This window comes from Lissotriton vulgaris, chromosome 6, assembly GCF_964263255.1.
Source record: "Lissotriton vulgaris chromosome 6, aLisVul1.2, whole genome shotgun sequence".
Lineage (NCBI taxonomy): Eukaryota > Metazoa > Chordata > Amphibia > Caudata > Salamandridae > Lissotriton > Lissotriton vulgaris.
The window spans coordinates 1,253,657,707-1,253,677,553 of NC_141694.1; the positions used below are offsets into that span (position 1 = coordinate 1,253,657,707).

At 42.4% G+C, this 19,847-nt stretch overlaps 1 protein-coding gene across 1 annotated transcript in view; it reads left to right on the top strand.

Annotated features, from left to right (window-relative positions):
- LOC147708713 (uncharacterized) overlaps positions 1-19,847 on the top strand; it is a 273,705-nt gene that overhangs the window by 230,902 nt on the left and 22,956 nt on the right. The window contains exons 19-21 of the mRNA XM_086925763.1: positions 7,738-7,809; positions 9,540-9,629; positions 10,296-10,367. Of these exons, the coding sequence (XP_086781889.1) occupies positions 7,738-7,809; positions 9,540-9,629; positions 10,296-10,367 (234 nt within the window). The remainder of the gene's footprint in view (positions 1-7,737; positions 7,810-9,539; positions 9,630-10,295; positions 10,368-19,847) is intronic.

The window sequence follows — 19,847 nt, forward strand, 5'->3', positions numbered from 1 at the left end:
ACATTATTTTCAATGGTTCTAAAATCTGAGGGTCTCTTCAATCGATCAAGCGCCGGATCTCACACGCAGTTAAGATCCCCACCCCAAATTAGTGGCAATGGGTGACAGCCCCTAATGTATGTTTACAGTGAATGGTAGAACTGAGGGTCATCATAGTCAGGCCTGTATGTATTTAGAATTTGAAAGTCAGCCTTCCTACCATGACATCTTGAGGTTACAAATCAACCAGCAGGATCAGTCTTGCATTCTTCAAGTTGTATGCCTGACTTGGGATTAACCAAGGTAATTACACCCCTGGAGTGTGAGGTGAAGCCGCTTGCATGGAATGGCCCTGCTAGGTTACACCTCGCGAGCATAGCGCTATTAGGGGCAAGATGCGTCTCTTGCAGCAGCTCAATGTCTACCTCCTTTCTGTTCAAGTACGCCAGAATTTTACACAATTTTCTATGGTCATTTAAGCCCCTCATGTTCCATGTCATTAATCGCAGGCTTCGTCTATATCCCTCCTCATGTTCACTGTGCGTCATTCTTCACTTTCACATGTTCTGACAATCCTAGCTGCTATAACAAATGTGTTGCCTTAATCATTCACGCCCAGTGTGACCATGTGAACTGTAACAAATGTACCATCCCATGCTAACCCCAATTAGGCATAAGCTGCTCTCTTCCCCCTCACTAGCAATTACTAGTACATATAGCAAGAAAACTACAATTGTTTAGTAATAAGCACTATTTAACTTGTGACGGTTGAGAGTAAAACGCATTGGGGCAGATGTTACCGCCATCCCTTCTGTGGGGTCCCAATGCCACACACCCACTTTCCAAATAATAAGAGACTTCCACTGGAGGTACTAAGTCTCTCAGGGAGCCTCGGAAACAACTATTGATGGATAGCATCTCTCACTCAACATGATGCTGACTTCCCGTACCATTAAGCCTGGCCTATGCGAGTAAGCGTCAGCAGAATCATACATTTCGGCATAAAGTTATATTTCACAGTAAGGTGGCACTCCCTGAAAGCTAAAGGTCCAATCACCCCAATCCTGCACAGATTATCTACTCACGGGGAAAATCATCATAAAAGTCTGCCGTGCAGTGTTTCTCATCAGTCATTTTTATCAAGTCCTCCATCCGCTCCATCAGCCCGATCATCTGCCATCTTGTCTTTCCTGCGCTTTCCGTTCAAGTCCCAATCTTTGAGGGATTTTTGCAGGGACTGGGGGTCAGAAATATCCTTGCTTTACCATCGAACATCACTCGCAGCCGCGTCAGATACAGCATCGCGCATTCTACTTTTTGCTCTCGCAGCTTGCGTTTCAGAGGCGCAAATTGCTTCCTGGCCTCCTGGACTCTTATAGTAAAGTCCGGGAATAAAGAGAGAGAAGAGCACTCATGTTGCAAATCTCCCAGTTCTTTTGCCCTCCTCAGCGCCGCATCCCGGCCTCTGAAGTTAAGTAACTTCGCTTTTACAGGTCGAGGAGGGGCTCCCGGGGGCGGCTTATGTCCCATGAGGGTTTCACACTAGGCAGCTTAATAGTTCACCATGAAGGAAGGCTCAGATCCACCATGCCCCTCTTGGAGTGTGGCCCCCGCTTTGTTGCCATGCAATGTGGCACTGCTTGTCCATGCACAGCTACCAGGACCCAATACGGGAAACATTGTTTACAATGCGGTGTTTACACTGCAGTACCTTTACAACAATGCCATTACAACGCAAGTCGTTACTACGACTTGCGCTGGATGGCGCTGTTGGATAAGGATTATTGTAATTTTATATTCCAACACCATCCCTACAGTTACGTGGGCTGGTGTTGGAATATAAAATTATAATAATCCTCAATCCGCGCACACCAACGCAAGTCGTTGTAACGACTTGCGTTCTAATGGCAGCGTTGCAAAGTAGTGCGATCTAAAAGATCGCGTTGTACTGACGTACATCCCCAATACAGTAGCAGTCCCATAATGGGATATAGGGCCGCTCCCGCCAGGTGATGAGGCAAATGGTGTAATGTTCACAACGAATCCAGGCCCCCTGCACTCGCCTAATGCCAAAGAATCCACTCCGGAGGTAGTCTGCCAGCAGGCTTGCACGCCAGGTCGGTGCCAGTTAGGCCGCACGTCAAAGATCATCGCCGCAGCTTGGCCTTGACCTCCGTCTCACCAAACACGCCACAGAGCTCAGCAGCCCGGTCGCCGGCAGAGTCACCACTCACTCCGCAGAAGGATTGCCACCAACCAGGGGGCCAGCCATCTCCACACCTCGATGGTCGCGAGGGCCGGGTGAACGCTCGCCCCCGCCTCAGCAGGAATCGTCGTCCTCTTCAGCAGCTGCGTCATGCGGCTCAGGGGAAGCAGCGTCTGGTCCGAGAACTGCAGCCCGGCCGTGCCGAATTACTCCATTCCTACAGCCTCCGTTTCGATAGGGCACAGCACGCTCAGGATCTCGAGCGAGTAACCAGGATAATTATAGCTAATAGCTGAAGGATCGATGTGGCGGTTAGCGGAGCTCACTTAGCAAGCAGCCATCTTTGGGCCAGGCAAGCGCCACCCCCCTGTAAAGTCTGTTCCCTGTAGGAAGACGGATCACCTCAAAAGTTTGGCATTCTCACCTTTCATTTGCATTAGCCGTTTGAGAGGTCTGTGGTCAGTTTGAACTGTGAAGTGAGCATCAAACAGGTATTGTCTCATCTTCTTCAGGTACAAAACCAAATGCCTCCCTCTCAATGGCACTCCAAAGCTGCTCCCTAAATGATGTCAGCTCTGAAAGCTTCACACGTAGATCGTTTGATACCTCGGAGTTGGTTTGTTGCAAAAAAGGCATTCAACCTCTTGAACTTCTCAATTCTGGAAGCTCTTACAGCACAGAATGTTGATCTGATCAAGTGAGGGAAGGAAAGGATGGGGACAGCAGGGAGGGAGACCAATGAAAGAAAGCAAACAATTAGATAACATTAGCTAAACACAATTTTATCCCTTTCAAACTGGTATAGGTAATGCGTTACACTCTCTATTACCTGTAAGAGAAAACAACAGAACCTGGTCTTCATTATAATCATGAAATGCATATGGCTCTATCTTTTCCATGTTCGCCTTTTAAGACATAGAGGAACATGAATATACAAAAAAGACTAAACAGTACATCAGCATGTAGTGTGTGTCCAGGAATAAAGAGGAGTGATCTTTTATCCGTGTACCCACCCTTACAATCAGGGTATTGCACTTCACAGGGGAGCTTCTCACTACGTACTTCAAATGCCCCCTGTTCCTCAAAACATAATAGTAAAGACAAAGAATCAAAAGCAAACAAGGATTCCAAATAACACACAACCCAGTATATGGGAATTTGCTGGTTAATAAGAACCAATACAATATTTACTGTTTTTATCCACCGTTTCTCAACACGGCTTTGTCATACCATTCCAATGTAGCACTATACAATTGCCATCTGTAAACCCGGCTTCTGCTACTAGTGCATCCTCCAAAATACCAAGTACACACTTACAGCTGTTTTCACTGTGGATTATGAACACACTACAATCCAAGAGTTGTGCCGTTTCTGTCACGGCTGTTTAAACAACAAACAATACACAGCACACTAGAACTCAGAAATGCCGTTACGTTGCACGTTTATGGTAGTGGCACAAAATGAATACATCCAAACTGGTTCCATTGTGGGTTGTAGTAGCGCTGCCCTTTTGAACCCACAACCCTTTTGGTTACACGTTACTGTTTAATATGCTAGTAAATTCACCCAAGCCGTTTCCATCACGGCCGCGTGTGAAATGTTTTAAATAGCAAAACTCACCAAGAACAGTTCGTAAATGAAAGCCGGTGCTAAGGCACCCTTACACACCATAACGAGTCCAAGAATGGGAACCGGCAACCAGCGTCACAACTGGATCCAAGAAGAATAATCGGCATCGCTTGTTTACCCGTACTTCCTTTAATGCCGCCTTGACGTCGAATATACCTCAGGACGTATCTCTGCGCATCACACTGCCTAATGGGTAATGGAGTCCAAAACCTTTGGGCTGTGACGGGACAACCTGACAACTTCCTAAACGGCTTTCCGTAACAAATGAGTAACCTCCTACTTATCAAAGCAACAGGCTGGTCTTGGCCATCATCATTGCTCTCAGATAGGACCGCTCCTATCCCTAGCTCAGAGGCATCAGTCTGCACATTAAAAGCTTGGTGTAGACTGGAGTTTTGAGAATGGGTGCTGAGCACATTGCCTCTTTCATGGTGTCAAAAGCCGTTTGACAACTAACTGGTGAATTTACTTTCTTGGGCATTTTCTTGGATGTGAGTTCTGTGAGGGTGTCATAATGGATCCATACCCCCTTCACAAACCTCCTATAATACACAGTGAAACCAAGGAATGCCTTGACTTGATTCTATGTTGTTGGACCCTCCCAGTCCAGAATAGCTTGGATCTTAGTTGTAAGGGTTGCACTTGGCCTCCACCAACTCTGCCAGGCAACCTGCCAGAAATCTCCAATTGAGGATTTCTAGTCATCTTTGATATTCAAATACTTGCCCGATCACAAACCCAAAGCTTCCGCATTCGCCCCCTTCCCAAAGTAGTGGAAAGAGGAGGTGTGAGATTGCTGTGGGTCCATGATCGCACTGAGGAGCAAGTGGTGTTACGGCTTGAAAGCTGCCACTGAAATAGAAGCAGTTTGACTACTGGCGAAGAAGCCGATAAGGGACCAAGAGGCTGGATGTTGCAGGCTGGACCCTCGTGTTACACAAATATACTCAGCCAAATGACTAGCGGTCTTTCAAGCAGGTATTGACACAAGTCAAGCAGTAGCATTGACACAATATTAACAAAGGTTAAACTCAATTCCCTAAAAACTTATCAGGCCCAGCTATTAATTGGAAGGGCAGTCCTAAACTATGACTAAAGACTAGATATGATCTTTAACAGCAATCAATAAGTAGCAACAGACAAGCAAATAGCAGAAGTACTTATCTGTAATGAAGCAACGAATAAAAGAGGATGATGACTCTGGACATACATATTGTTTGGACATTCTATTGCTTTATAATGTATTATTGTTCTTTAAAGAGCTGAATGTTGGGGCAGCAATAAAAGGTTATTGCATAATGGTAGCCTCCGGTCTTGTAATGAAATCAGCCACCTTTTCATTGCCTTGTTTAACACATCAATAGCCACAGCCACCTTCTCCAAAAACACTGGAAACACGCAAAAGTCAACCTCCTACTAAAGAAACCATTAGCAGAGACCAGTGAATTCAACCGATCTCTCTGCTCTCATTCCCAGTCAAAGTAATAGAAAAAGTTGTCAACCAACAATTCTCCTCACATCTGGAACCGAACTTCCTACTGGATTGCTCTCAGTCTGGATTCCGCAGCAACCACAACACCAAGATAGCCCTCATGGCGGCTACCTACGACATCCAATCCCTACTCGACTGAGGAGAGACTGTGACTCTGATCCTCATAGACCTCTAGAAGGCTATGATATGGCTCCCACCACACACTCATCACATGGCTGCCCAACAGGGGCATCCAAGGAGCTGCTCTTGGATGGATGGCCTCTCCTCACCAGAAGAATGCAAAATATAATTCTACCCTTCACCTTTGAACCAAAGGAAATCATCTGTGGAGTGCCCTTAGGCTCCTCGCTCATCCCCAACCTCTTTAACACTTATATGTTACCTCTGTCCAGCATCATCAAAAGCCATGGACTGGCCTTATATCCTACGCCGATGTCACAAAACTCATCCTCTCTCTCTATGAAGACACCACCAACACCAAGAACAACTTCCACAACTGCAGTACAGACGTTGCTAACTTTATGAAGGACAACTGCCTGAAGCTCAACACAGACAAGACAGGAGTACTGATCTTCAGAAACAAAAGCTCCCCCTCGGATGCATCATGGTGGCCCTCTTCACTCAGACCCTCAATGACCACAATACGAATCAACTACAGACCATACAGAACACAGCAGTCAGACTCGCCCTAGAACTCCCTAGACAAACCCACATCTCCCCCTACCTCAGGGAAATGAACTGGCTCCCTGTACATAAAAGATGCTAGGTATCAAGCTCCTGGCCGACGCATACAAGGCCCTACACAACTGCAGACCCACCTACTTGAACCATCAACTGTACTTACATCGCCCACCATACATCTCCGCTCCACTTCCGTCTCTAACTTTCACCCTGCATCTGACTTAGCAGATGCAGAGGTCGCGCCTTCTCCTACCTAGCAACAAAGACATGGAAGGAGCTACCCCCTTACCTCCGGACTTCCCTACTTCTTCCAGAGTTCTGAAAGTCCTGAAAACCTGACTATTTGGCTAATCAACTGAACCCTGCCATCGCCTGTATAACCTCATGCGTGACAAGAAGGTTTATACAAACCTACTGATTGATTGATGCTGAGAGGCCGTATGGATTGAATGCCTGTTGTTCATGGCAACACATTTGAAGGGAATCTATGTCTAGCTAATTTGAGGAACATCGAAATAAAGATTTTTGTGACCATGTATGAATTTTTGTTGTTTTTATTTGTTAGTATAGTCAGTGAAAGAGCATTCTTAGAAATAAACAATACCAAAAATACATTTTCTGTGCGTGGTATTAAATTCTCAAGATTTTCATCTTCAGCTATTGTTCCAGTGGATGGACATTTTTTGATTAATATAATTATTAAAATGTTCTCTGGAATATTGAAACTGGCTCAGCAAGTCCAAGGCAGTAGAATGATCACACTAAGTATTCTTATTTGCCTGTGTTCCAGGTTCAGTGAAGGACTAGAAGCCAGCAGGTGCAATCAGCTTTTTGGCCTTCCTATAGGGGTGCTAGTAGATGTATTCTCCACATGCTCAGTAGTAAAAGTTCCTAATTGCCTGTTGTTCTTGTCTTATCCCCTCACATACATGGTAGTCAATTAATGGGTTATGCTCTGAGCAGATGGTATTAACTAATCATAACACATTTTGCAATAGTGGATAATACCTTACAATCAGCTCTAGATGAGAACTCTTAGGACACTCTTCATCATTAGGGAACACATGCCTATGGGCAGTGAGATCAGAGTGCAATTACAAAAAATAATAAGCATGTATCAGTGTAGTACCAATAAATAGCACACACTGCATAGGCAGGCTGATGTTTAGGAAAACATCACTTGCACATGTAACAATAATCCTCACCTTTCTCTCCAAAATTATGTAACTTTCATTAAACTTATCAGTTTACGTTTGTTGTTTTGAATTAGTATATTTTACTAGAAACCACCTCTTTCCATTGGCTATGAACTTGTCCACTCCCTTACATCCTAACAAGGTGAACATGCATCCTTGCTGTTATTTCTCTTTAAACATATTTGCTTGCATTATTTGTCTGCCAGAAAAATACTTCATGCAGTCTATTTATACTCATGGAATGTCTATAGGCAAACTAGCCAAATACACTGCTCTGACACTGGAGATCTTTAAAACCTTTAAACCCTTAAGGGTGCCATGGCTAAAGATACTCTTACAGCTTAATAATATTGTCATCTCCTACTTCACATGATTTACTAGAAACTAGGTTGCTGGCAACAAACTCTGTGTGATCAATGTTCCTACATATACTTGGGTGCCACTGAAAAGTTTGATGAGAGTCTTTCATTGTGGTCATGGAAGGGGAGTTTGATGTGGAAAGTGAAAATGGACCTTAAAGTATGTTTTGCCTAATGCAATTTTTATCTTTACAGCAGCCACAGAAGTTCCAGGCAGACACAATAATGAGCGAGAGCCGAAGCCTCCTACCTCATTCTGGCAAAAGGGTAAGACGGGGCACGAAAGTCCACCATGTGTTTGAGCATTTCCTTCACCATGTGTTTGAGCATTTCCTGTGCCTCAGAACATTTAATCTTTTGGTTTCTATGAATGTGTAGTCGACAAAACCAGTTGTTTCTTGCCACCTGTCTCTCTGTATAACTAACTACACAATCTGCTCTATCATACATTGTCTTATCTTACTGCCTACTGAAGTTTGTTAACTTCAAATGAATGCTGTTTCATCAAGGTTAATAAAGGTTTCTAATGGATTCTTTAAATAGATGACTATTTACAAAGTACATTTCTCAAGACAGCGTAGTTTATGCAATACTACCATATACACATAGCCAAAATGAATAAGGAAGATTGTATGTGAATCACTGCTGTTTCTTTCGTTTTTGATTCTAACATTACCAGCGGAACTCGCCATTCACACTCTCAATATAAAAGACACCGCAATCTTCTAGATGAATTATAAATTCCAAGCAAACCGTTGAAACTGTTTATCTCATCACCACCAGAAAGCAAACTTTCTCCTAATGAAGTAGACCCAGACTGATGGCTTGTACAAACTTCAACTGTGCAAAAGTAAATAGGACTTTCCCTGGCTTTGTAAATGCATATTTAATGGCAGCACCCATCTTAATGTCATTCACAAGTAGAAATATGGTGTCCTTTACATATATTTCACAAACAAGTCTAAAAGAATTATGATGCCTTTTATAATACAAGATTTGGAATACAACATTTTCAGAAATATCTGCAGTTAATTCGATGCCCTCTGCCAGAGCCACCAAACTCTTTCATCACTCTTACCATGATCTACTGACTTAATTTTAATCTTTGTACTCCTTGATGATAAGACCAGGACATGGTATTGACAGACCAGAAATGTGTCACGGACTAGTTTGGTAGGAAGATCGAGAATCAAGATTGCATTATTGAAGCTTAGCACCCAAAGCTGCCATAATACATGGAACTACTCTGCCAGAGTAACTTTTAATGCATGATAAATATTCCTTGGTACCTAAGAAGCCTCCTCCAGCTCTGCTGATTTAGGCCCAGTCACTCAAGGAGCTTGTGGAATCCTGCAAGCTTCATAAGATGTTGCTGGACTACCAAGGTCTTAGAGGAATGCTAGAGACATCTTAGGGAAAGCACACACATGCACACACCATGCAATGTGTATCTATTCTGTAGTCTTTTGAAACACTTAGATTATCATATTCAGAAGACTTTAGTGACTGTTGCAGCTTCACACATTCTGAATACACATTCAGGTGCAAGAAAACACCTGACATGAGATTCACTGAGCTTCGACTCATCTAAACCTGCACAACTAAACAGGTTTATGTGGACTTCATTATTTCCCAGGGGAGTTTTCCAAAGATGTATTTTGAACAGAGGGATACTCAACCCAAACGAAAGGGCCATACTGAGTGAATAGTTGGCTAGCTTCTGTACCCACATGTATACATATATTTCAAAATATATCTATATATAAATGTATATATGTTATATACATTTATGTATGTGTCTGTGTGTGTATAACTTGATGATATACACATAATACATATATATATTCAAGCATGTTTTTGTTATAAAATGGTAGGACAATATTAATAGTTTGATATCCTCAAATACAAAGTAGTGGGCTAAGAAGGAACGTGAGCCTCATTAGTGGAGGCTGGAGTTGGCCTTAATTTTGCTGAAATCTTTTTTGGATTCTTTACAGCTTCCTGTATGCCTTTCTAGACACCGCCTGGGACAGAGGAGTTTTCCATTGATTCTGCGCATCCCACATCATATTGCTGGAAGAGTATGCGTAAGTTAAAAAGTATTTTAATGGAGGAATAGGAGCCAGGTATTTGGGTGTTTCAGTTGCCCTCCATGCCTGTTCTCTAACATTGGATCCACTATAAATGTTATTTCTCACACCCTGCTCTCAATCTATAACTAACCTGACCAGCCTCTAAACAAAGCTGTTCCTAGCATTTCTCACTAACCAATAATACCTCTAAAATTTGGACCATCATCTAGTATCTCCACTTGTTGCGCTGTCATTAAGCCCACTTCACTATTCCACTATGCTTCTTTTCTGGCAAATTCTTTCCCCTTTCCTCTTCTTTCCCCTTATGGCTGGATTAGACGTCACTCTTCTATTAGCTTCCCCATTCGATTCTCTGGCACTTCCTCCCTCACCCACCCAACCTACAAATAAAGTGTAGATAAGTTCAATAGGCATAGATCTTCATACACATTGGATATTTGTTGGCTCGCCAGTTTTAACCACAACCATATTTCTACATTTACATGCACTTGCTTGTCATACAATTTATGAGATTGCATCCAGTAGATAAAATCACCTTCTTAAACGTGGGCGCTGCTAAACACTTTGATGAGGGTATTTCTTTATGGGCATGGTGTTGTGTAGATAATGGAAGTGGGCCTTAGAGAACATTTTTCCTCATGCGGTTTTTTATCACTTCAGCAGCCACGCTGGCCCACCACAGAGGCAATGATGAGGAAGAATAACAGCTTGATACTTTACTCTGGCGAAAGGGTAAGTGAGACAGTATTTCAAAGGCCACCATGTTTTTGTGTATTTTCTTTTTCCTAGTACATTTTATCCAGTTGGCTTCTAGCAATGGTGGATGGTCTAAAAAGCCAATCTCATCCCTTGCCCTTGGCCCCCATCTAAAGTAAAACTGTACAACCTCTTCTTTACAGCATCCTAATCCTATTGGCCTCTGGGTTTTGAAATGACTGTTTCTGAAGGTTTATAAATGGCAAATAAATGCTGTTTTTGCAAGGACTAATAAAGGTCACCAATCAATTCTTTACATGAATGAATATTTACGATGCACAATTTGCAAGGCAGTCTGGCTCTCATCCTTTCTTTCACTCTTCCAAATTATCCCACACTCCCTTCACATCCCTTTTCTGCACCTTCACTGAGTAAACATATTTATGTAATCACCAAGACTTTTCAAGGTAAGCTTGCAACTATTCTGCCATTGATACAGAGATTATATTTATTTTTACTTGCTAGATCTCCACAACGTGTATATCCACATTACCATTTACAAGTGCCTAAGACATCTGACTGTTGTACTGTTCACAATCCAGTACCCTCTTTTTGTATTTTGTAAATAATGACAGCACTTTTGACAAAACAGAGACACCATGTTTTCCAGTCCAATTGGGAGTGGCAATCCAATTTCAGGCACAATCTTATTTTTGGATGTTTGCAGAGCACTTTCCCCCCACCCTTTTTGGTATATGACGTCAAAGGAACCCATCTATAAGCTAGTGGGCCATATTCAATGTTACCTTTGATGTATTTTTTATTTTACATATTTACTTTGGGGTAATAAACTTGAAAATATTGATTTCAAACAGACAAATGTTTATTGACAATAGTAAGTAAAATATTGGATTATCCTATTTAGTTGCCTCCAGGGAAAGAAAAAGTAGTGCTTGATTATGTTGAATATGGAATTTTAGAAAAAACACTGGGGCATATTATCAAGGACGGCGTTACAATTATCGCCGGTTTAGCGGCAGAAAACTGCTGCTAAAACGGTAATAAAGGGCTTGATAATATGCCCTGGAGAATTCCAACAGAAGCCCAGGTTCACACCAGAACATGGACTTCTATTGGAATTCTCAAGGGCATATTATCAAGCCCATTATCGGTGCTTCAGCAGCAGTTTTCTGCCGCTAAACCGGCGATAATTTTTAACGTCCTCCTTGATAATATGCCCCAGAGTCAGTTAATAAACACATTCTTCTTGTATGAGTAAGGGATTGTCCAAGCTGTTCTCTCAAATGGTCAGCTAACAATGACATTTATTAGATTTAGAATATTTAAGTTTTTCAACTCGCCTCCTAACTTTTTTCCCCTTTGCAGAACTCTACACATTTTGGCATGGTGGAAAGTATCTTGTCCAATTTGTTGCAGGGCCCAAGGTCTTGGTGCAATCTGAGAAAGCATTTTCAATGGAGCATGTGACTAAAACATAACTACATAATGGTGATTGCATTGTGTGCTATTCATGTTCACTTATCTTGGGACACATTTTTCAAACAACTTTTTTTTCCAGTAACCTTGCAGTACTTTCTACCTGAAACATAATATTTGGCTTGATTGTTCAACAACATAGTTATTTTCATATCACCTGCAGCAGTGCCCCAAACGATAGATATTTGTGTTGGATACAATAAGCTTCTAAGATTTCTGTTTTGCCTTGAACTTTATGTTGGCCGTTTAAAACGTTCCTGTCCCTAGTGACACCACACATAAGTGGACAAATGGAATGCCTTGTTTGTCCTGGTAATATCCATACCCTCTGGGATACTCTGACCACATGGCAAATCCTGGAAACTCATAGTCCTACCTTTATCATCTACAGAATAGACATCTTAACAAACATAAGGTAGAAATACTTAAGAACATACTAAAGAACACGTTTAGCCAATCCCTCTCAGCCACATACTGGTTTCATTTTCTATGGCAGATCATTCAGACCATGGCACTTCTCAATTTGTCAAGAATACCCAGCATTCTCCAAGGACTCTCGTTATGCCAGAGATTTACACCATCACAGATGCCCAAAACATGCCAGGATTTATTGTCACAGGGCTGTAATGTTACTAGGAGGTAGACCACAAGTTGCCAAGAAATATTACCATTATTGGAGGGCAGTATTTTACCATGGGTGGCAATGTGAATTCTCTAATGGATGTAACAGGTTTGCCAAGAATCATCAACACAAGTGCCTTCGACAGATTGATTCCCCCCCCCCCCCCATGCTATAAATGCCAGCTCTAGAAACACTTTTTTAACCATTTGCTGTTCAGGCAGCATGTTTCTTTCATCTACCAGTGTTAAAAAATGCAAATGTAAATAAGCTGGATTAATTTGCAAAAAATAAAAACTCACATTAATACAGAAGCATGCACACTCACACACAAGCACACATTAAAGTACAATGACATCCAGAAGGAAAAAAAGTAGAAAACATATAACTCCTGTTTTTTAAAACTAAAATTCCTACTAATTCTCCAGTTGTGGGCATCTTTCTCCAACAACATAGCATCGCCCTACTGACATAGAAAGTACATTTGTCTTTTAAAGTTTCTTAAACTGTTCAGCACCGCATTTGAATTGCTCAAATCTACTCTGCAGAGTAGGGTCTTGTAAAAGGCTGACAAAAATTGGTCCAATAAACTATAAAGAAATACGCAAAACCCTTCCTTCCAGCATTCTTGCATCTCTATGAATGATACGAGGCATGTACCAAAATACTTGAATCTACCTCTGTGGATTGCTGGATCTCATTGGTCAAAAGAAAGATTCGACCAGGAGTAATACCAGATCACTTTCTCCATAGACGTATTGGTCTATTTGAACTGACTTTAATGGCTTCTCAATCTAATACATACTGAAAGCTCCATTAAATATTCATAAGGATAACAGTAATTGTATGGGGGGTTCAGATACATGCCAGTGTGTAGGGGAGAGATGAAACCTCTGAATGCTGCAGAACTGCAGGAATGGCTGCAAAGTGATAACACTGTGCCCGCTGCATGTTTTGCCACTTGTAGCTTCAGTGAGAACTCCGTTGAAGGGACTTCTATTAAGTGCAAAGGTCAACATAGGTGTGTCATCTCTAGGTGGAATGGGATTCTCTTCTAATGTTAAGTTCTATTCAAAGCAAGTGAATCTTTAAAGATTGCTGATGCCAATAGCATTCCGGGTAAACGCTATTTCGTCTGTTATTCCACACACTGTCTTAAAGACTACTTTAGTGATTATGTAGCCACTTCTTACTTGAGCTGAGTGATTTGGGAAGTGTGGTCTAGTGATAGGAGAGGGATCATTTGTGGAGGGCAGAGATGGCGGTTACTGAAGGTGGGCCTTGTACTGGGTTGTGCCTGGCTCTCTTTTTTGTGTATATAGGGCTATCAGTCGGGCCATTCCTAGACAGAATTACACAGGGGAACAGAACTGCGATGTTCAGTGTCACCCTGTACAATGCCGAGGGAGACTGGTTAAGTAAGAGGGGATGTCAGTGGGTGGGGGGGGGTTGTTGGATAATTTATACATTTGTGTGTTTCCTTTAACCTTCATGGATGTATTTCTGTTACATTTTATTTGTGTGAGACACCTCCAAAGCTGAAATCTGAATGAAACTCATCCAATTTAGATTATGCAATTCAGGATGCGGTGCCCCGCAATGGTGAAATATTTTTAAGCTAAACATTCACAAAGTAAACTGCTTCCACAACAATTTAGAGATACACAGAAATAATGAGATGCTTTGATGAGCGAAAAGTCCTGTAGCAGGATAGCCATTCACATCTTTGCTATGCATATGCAGAAGGGTGGCAATATGCTTGCTCTTCATAAATTAAAAAACAAGCATGAATTGACAATTTTAATTCAAAATAAATATATATAAGATTTTCTTGTGGAAAAACATATCCTCTAAGCCGGGCAACGAGGCCTAGTATGACCAGTCTACAGAGCTTCTTTTTTGGGCAGCACATCTGTATTCTTTCTAATTACTGGTGATATCGCATCAGTTGTGAGTAAACAAACTCTGATTAACTATGAAATGCAACTGATTCATCATAAACAAAAGCAATATATTAAAGAAAAATCTCTAAATTACTTCAATATGATTAGATGTACATTTATTCAGATGATTTATCATAACTGACTGGCTATATGAGTAATTTCAACGTTCCTTGTTACTCTACAAATACAATGTGAGCCAATCATAATCTTCCAACACAAGCGCCATAAATGTCCATTTTAGCATTTCATTAAATAAGTCAGGATGTGTTTTTACAGAATTTCAAAATGGATTACTATGCTATTTTCATTCCTCAACCACTGGATACAGGCATTTTTCCAATTAACTAGATGAAGAATTCATTATCTTCCTTCTATAACAAATTATGGCAACACTAATGGCTAACTGGGTGTCACTAACTTTGAAGTTCCTAACACTGACCATCAAAATATTGGCATCAAATGGTGTACACTAAGGAGCACATTTAGGAATGACAGCAAAGCTCACCAACTTATATCTTCAATTCCTATGATGGACATGCTTACATTTGTTTATGTCCCCATTTGTCAGGATGGACGAAAGAGAGAAGAGAAAAAGAATTGTGATCTGATATAACCCTAGGGTACAAGGAGATACCAAGGGGCTTATTAAGAGTCTGGCAGTCCACAGACCGCAGAGGAACTGCTGCGATCCCACCAAACATATTACAAGTTTCCTCTCTGCTACATTTTTCATGGTGGTTCCTCCTCCATGAAAACTGTGGTGGAAAGGAAACAAAGGGGGACCGATAAGGCCCCCTTGTATCTCAGGGCCATGGGGTGCATGCAGGGGGCACTATATGTGCCCCCCTGTGTGCATGCAGCCCAGATCCTGCACGGCATGGTCATTACATGCCATACCATGCAGGAACTGTTTTTGGCGTTCCAATTGTGGTGCCCATTTTCTGAGGCACTGCCTTGAGAACGTCAAATAATAGCCCGCCAAACACAAGAAATACTCGTTATCTGGCAGGCGACCTGACCATGGGTTTGGCGCTGCGGCAGCAGGGCAGAACCAGCGACGCACTGCCAAACTCGTAATCAGGCCCTAAGATGGGGCATAAGAGCTTGGTAGGAAGGAACATGTCTATCCAAAAAAAAGATTTACGAGAGGCGAAAAAATATGTAAACCAATGTTTTGTCATCAGAGAATATTATCAGACATCCACCAAAGCATAAGATTCCATTACTTGCAACAAAGCAACCCTAGCCATTTCCTTTGAGCTATAGGAGGTTCTTGAAGAAGAGTTTAGCCCTCAACTACTAAAAGAGGATTCTATCCATGGGTTAAGGACGATGCTGAAGTCCCCGCAAATAATCAATGGTTCTGACCATTGATGTAGCTCAGAAATCAGACTATTAACGCCCACAGGATCATCAGTGTGGGCCCCATAGAGCACACATGGCATAATGCTTAGTTGGCCCCTCTTGACTGTTGCTATGAGCCATCGTCTACCCACATCTGTACAGTGGTTGGTGAGTTTTCCAGCTCTTATACCGAGCCAATAGGGTAATCCCTCTCTGAAAGAAGTGAAACCTGCTGAGGATAGGACTTGATATGAGAAATCATCCAGAAGAGAGGCCGATTTATTCAAGAGCTGAGTTTCCTGTAGGCCACCTAAATGTAGATGAAGATAGTGTAGCACCTCTTTAATTAATTTTTGCTTATAAGGTGCCTACATTCCATTGATATTCCACAAAAGAATATGAAGACGCTGGTCACTGGACCACACCCCTGGCTAAATCTTGACATTCTTGATCAAACAACCAGCACACAGTGAAAGAGAACAACAACACAGAATCATTCTTGGTCCCAACTTTATCGTCCACAACCATGAGGCCTCAATTTTTGTCCAGCAACCTGCCTTAACATGCTACAATACAAAATCATTATAAAGACAAAGTGACCCCAAACCCTGGCGAAACCACCCACTCCACCCCCAGCCTTCCCCCAACGTGTTCCTTTCATGAAAGGCCCAGAAAAAGGGCTTACCACTTCCTGGCCAAAATAATATCACTAGGACGGGCAGTAGACATGAGTACATTAACTTCCTGCCCCCCCGTAGCACCCCAGACCAAGGATTAATTTGGGGAAAAGCACTAAAGGGGCAGGGCAGATACCACTCAAGACACCCTCCAAAATGACCCACATGTTTTTTTTCCCCAGACCCATAATTAATAAGTGAAAAACCCTCATGAAACATTCATGAAATCAAAACTAGGTGCCTGCTGGCCCTTGCAGATCTAACGCTTCCATTCGCAAAGAGAAATAAAAAAAGAAAAGAGGGAAGGAGTACCCAAGAGACTGAGTAAACAACTCTGTAGAAACCTATGAGGAAAAAGACAACAAAAAAAGGAAGATCCATTAACCTCCTTATCCCCCCCCACGAACTTGGTTAAGCGCTCCTCACTCTCAGGCTGTTCAAAACATTCATACATTTTTTATACTCGTATTGGATGCATAGGATTGCTGGCTCCTGTAATAAAACCAAAGCTCCAAGCTTTTGAAGTGCCAGGACTACATCTCATGAGAGAAATCTGATTGAACAAAAAAGTCCAGGCCAGCCGCTTTCACTGGTGATCTTGGACTAGCAGCCCTGTTTATCTCCTAATGGAGGAGGAAGTAACCCATATATATCAGGTTGGCCTCACGGGAGGCCGAAATGGATAGCGATGGGTTCTCTGAATTATGCTGTCCATGTCCCAGCCCCGCAGTGTAGTAAAGGCTTAACTAAACAACCAAACTATATAGCATCCAGGATTATTCCTCTGACCCCTCTGGGATCCCCAATACCCTGAGGTTATTCCAGCGAGACCTATTCTCCATATCTTTGACTCTTGATGAGAGTATGGTCTTCTGAACTTCCTGTCATGAGATCTGGGTCTTGACTGCTCCCACAGCAGTTTGAAGGCTTTCCTGAACCTTCTCAACTTGTACAAGTTGTGGGTTCAGGGTGTCCATATTTGCAGAGAGCTTCCTTAAATCCTAGGGTTATATCAGATCACAATTCTTTATCGAAGAAATGGGCTGAGTGTTATCTTTCTGGGTCCTGGACAGCGCTAATGCATCTGCTATTGCTGGGATTAAGAACTCTCAAGGGGCTATTGTGAGCAATTCTGCCCTCATGCAAGAGGAGTTCCACAGCTTTTATCAGATGTTTTATGACAAAGAATTGGTCCCTTCCACGGACCAGATCTTTCAGATTCTTCGGGTCCACCATCATTGGAAACTGTCTTCTACACAATAGCATAAGATAGAAGGTCAAAAATCGCCATCCGAAGTGTAAGACGCTGTTGGCTAGCTGGCACGAGGCAAGGCCTGTGGCACCGATCAACTTCCATTGGAATTCTTTGTTAGTTTGTCACATCTTGTAGTGCCGGTTCTCCATGATCTATTCAACTCTTTTGAATTACTTAGGGAGGTTCTTGGGTCATGGACTGAGGCCAACATTGTCATCTTTCCTAAGAAAGGGAAAGATCCCTTTCTTAGTGATTCATATCAGCCTATTTCTTTGATTAATTCTGATTCCAAGACTTATACTTAGATTTTAGCAAAAAGACTTGCTACAGTTATTTATGAGAATCAACATGGTTTTGTTCCAGGGCAGGATAACACCGCTCATGTCAATATTGTTATCACTGCTCTTGAGGCAGGCTGTGCTCAGGGATATCCGGGCGGAGCAATAATGTTAGACGCTGAAAAGACCTTCGACTGGGGCTCAAGGCCTTTTCTTAGGGCAGTATGGCTGTGCAAGGGTTTGGGCCGTGTTTTATTGCTTTGGTTCAAAAGCTTTACCAGAATCTTAAGGCAAGGGTTTTGTGTTCAGGGTCTTCTACCTACCTAATTTAGATAAATCGTGGCATCCGTAAAGGGATGTGCACTTTCACCTTGCTCTTTGCCCATTAAATTGAACCTTAAATTCAAGTCCTCAAGACCTTGAGGAATATTGCTTTGCTGCGGATACATCAACTTGAGCTCAAAGTGCTTGTGTATACAGACGACATTATCATCATGACCTCTGCCACAGAGGATTCTCTGGCAGCTATTGAAAAATTGGCTAATGAGTGTGGGGCATTCTCTGGGTACAAACTAAACTTTGATAAGACCCTAGTCCTCACCAGCATTGTCCATTCTTGGGATAATAGGTGATGAGTCAAATGGGCACCTACCTGGGAATCGAAGTCTCTGTAAAAATGGAGGATGTAAGGGAATCAAATGATGGCGTACTATATAGTAGAACGCAGGCAATATTGATTAAGTGGCATTATTTTCACATAGGTCTAATCATTCCATGCAACTTAATCAAGACGATTATTCTCCCTTTCTAACTATACCTCTTGCGGGCATACCTTTGCATTTAGCTAAAGGTTTTTTTCCACAGACTGAGGCTATGTGGCAAAAAATCATCTGGGGGGTATAAAAAGCCTAAGGTTAACATACATATGTGACAGTTAACCGTGTGCGGAGAACTCCGCTCCGCCGGCAGAGTGTGTGGAAATTTGCCTACTCCGCGTTCCGATGAGAACACGAAGTAGGGAAATCTCCACACACTCTGCGGCGGAGCAGAGTTGGCTAGCCCCCGCCACACACCGCCCTATTAACAATTGGTAAAAACGTTTTAAAAAAGAGTTAAAAGTAAATAAAAACTGCTACCTCAGCTGCTCCGTCCCCAGGCTGCCCTCTTCCTCTTCATTACGTTCTTGGTGAAAACTGCACATGCCCAGGCACCCGAAGATGCGCTGTTTTTACCAAGAACGTGATGAAGAGGAAGAGGGCAGTCCGGGGACGGCGCAGCTAAGGTAAGGCGTTTTTATTTACTTTTAACTCTTTTTAAAAAAGTTTTTACCAATTGTTAATAGGGCAGGTGGGAGGTGGGAGGCGGGTGACGTAGCGGAGCTACGCAGACTTTCATGGAGCTTGGTCTCAACTCCGTGGCGCTCTGCATAGCCACACTCCACCCACTACATCTAGGGTTAGTTGCAGTGACCATGACTGGATTTACGTATCTACTTTCTAGCAACGTTTATGTCCAGACTAGTAAAAGTATTGGGATGCGAACCATGGGGGGTTAGGTGTTTTGTTTCCAGAATTCCTCTCTTGGGAGCCGAGATCAGCTCACACTTTGGCATTATCAATACTGTCTATTTCGAGAATACTCTTTTTAAGGCTCTGGGGGATCTTTGACTCTCTTTTGGCCTATCCAAAAACAGAGATATTGGGGATTACATTATTTAATGGATATTCTTATATAGATAATAATCTCCGACATCACGGCTACCACAGATTTCTTCCATCACTGCCAGCAAAGCAGATTCGGTGCTGTGGCGAGATCTGAAACCGTTTTGCGAGGGATCTAAGATTTCATTTAGCTCGATAAACTCTGTAATCACAGTATTTACATGAGATTCTACCGCCTTTGC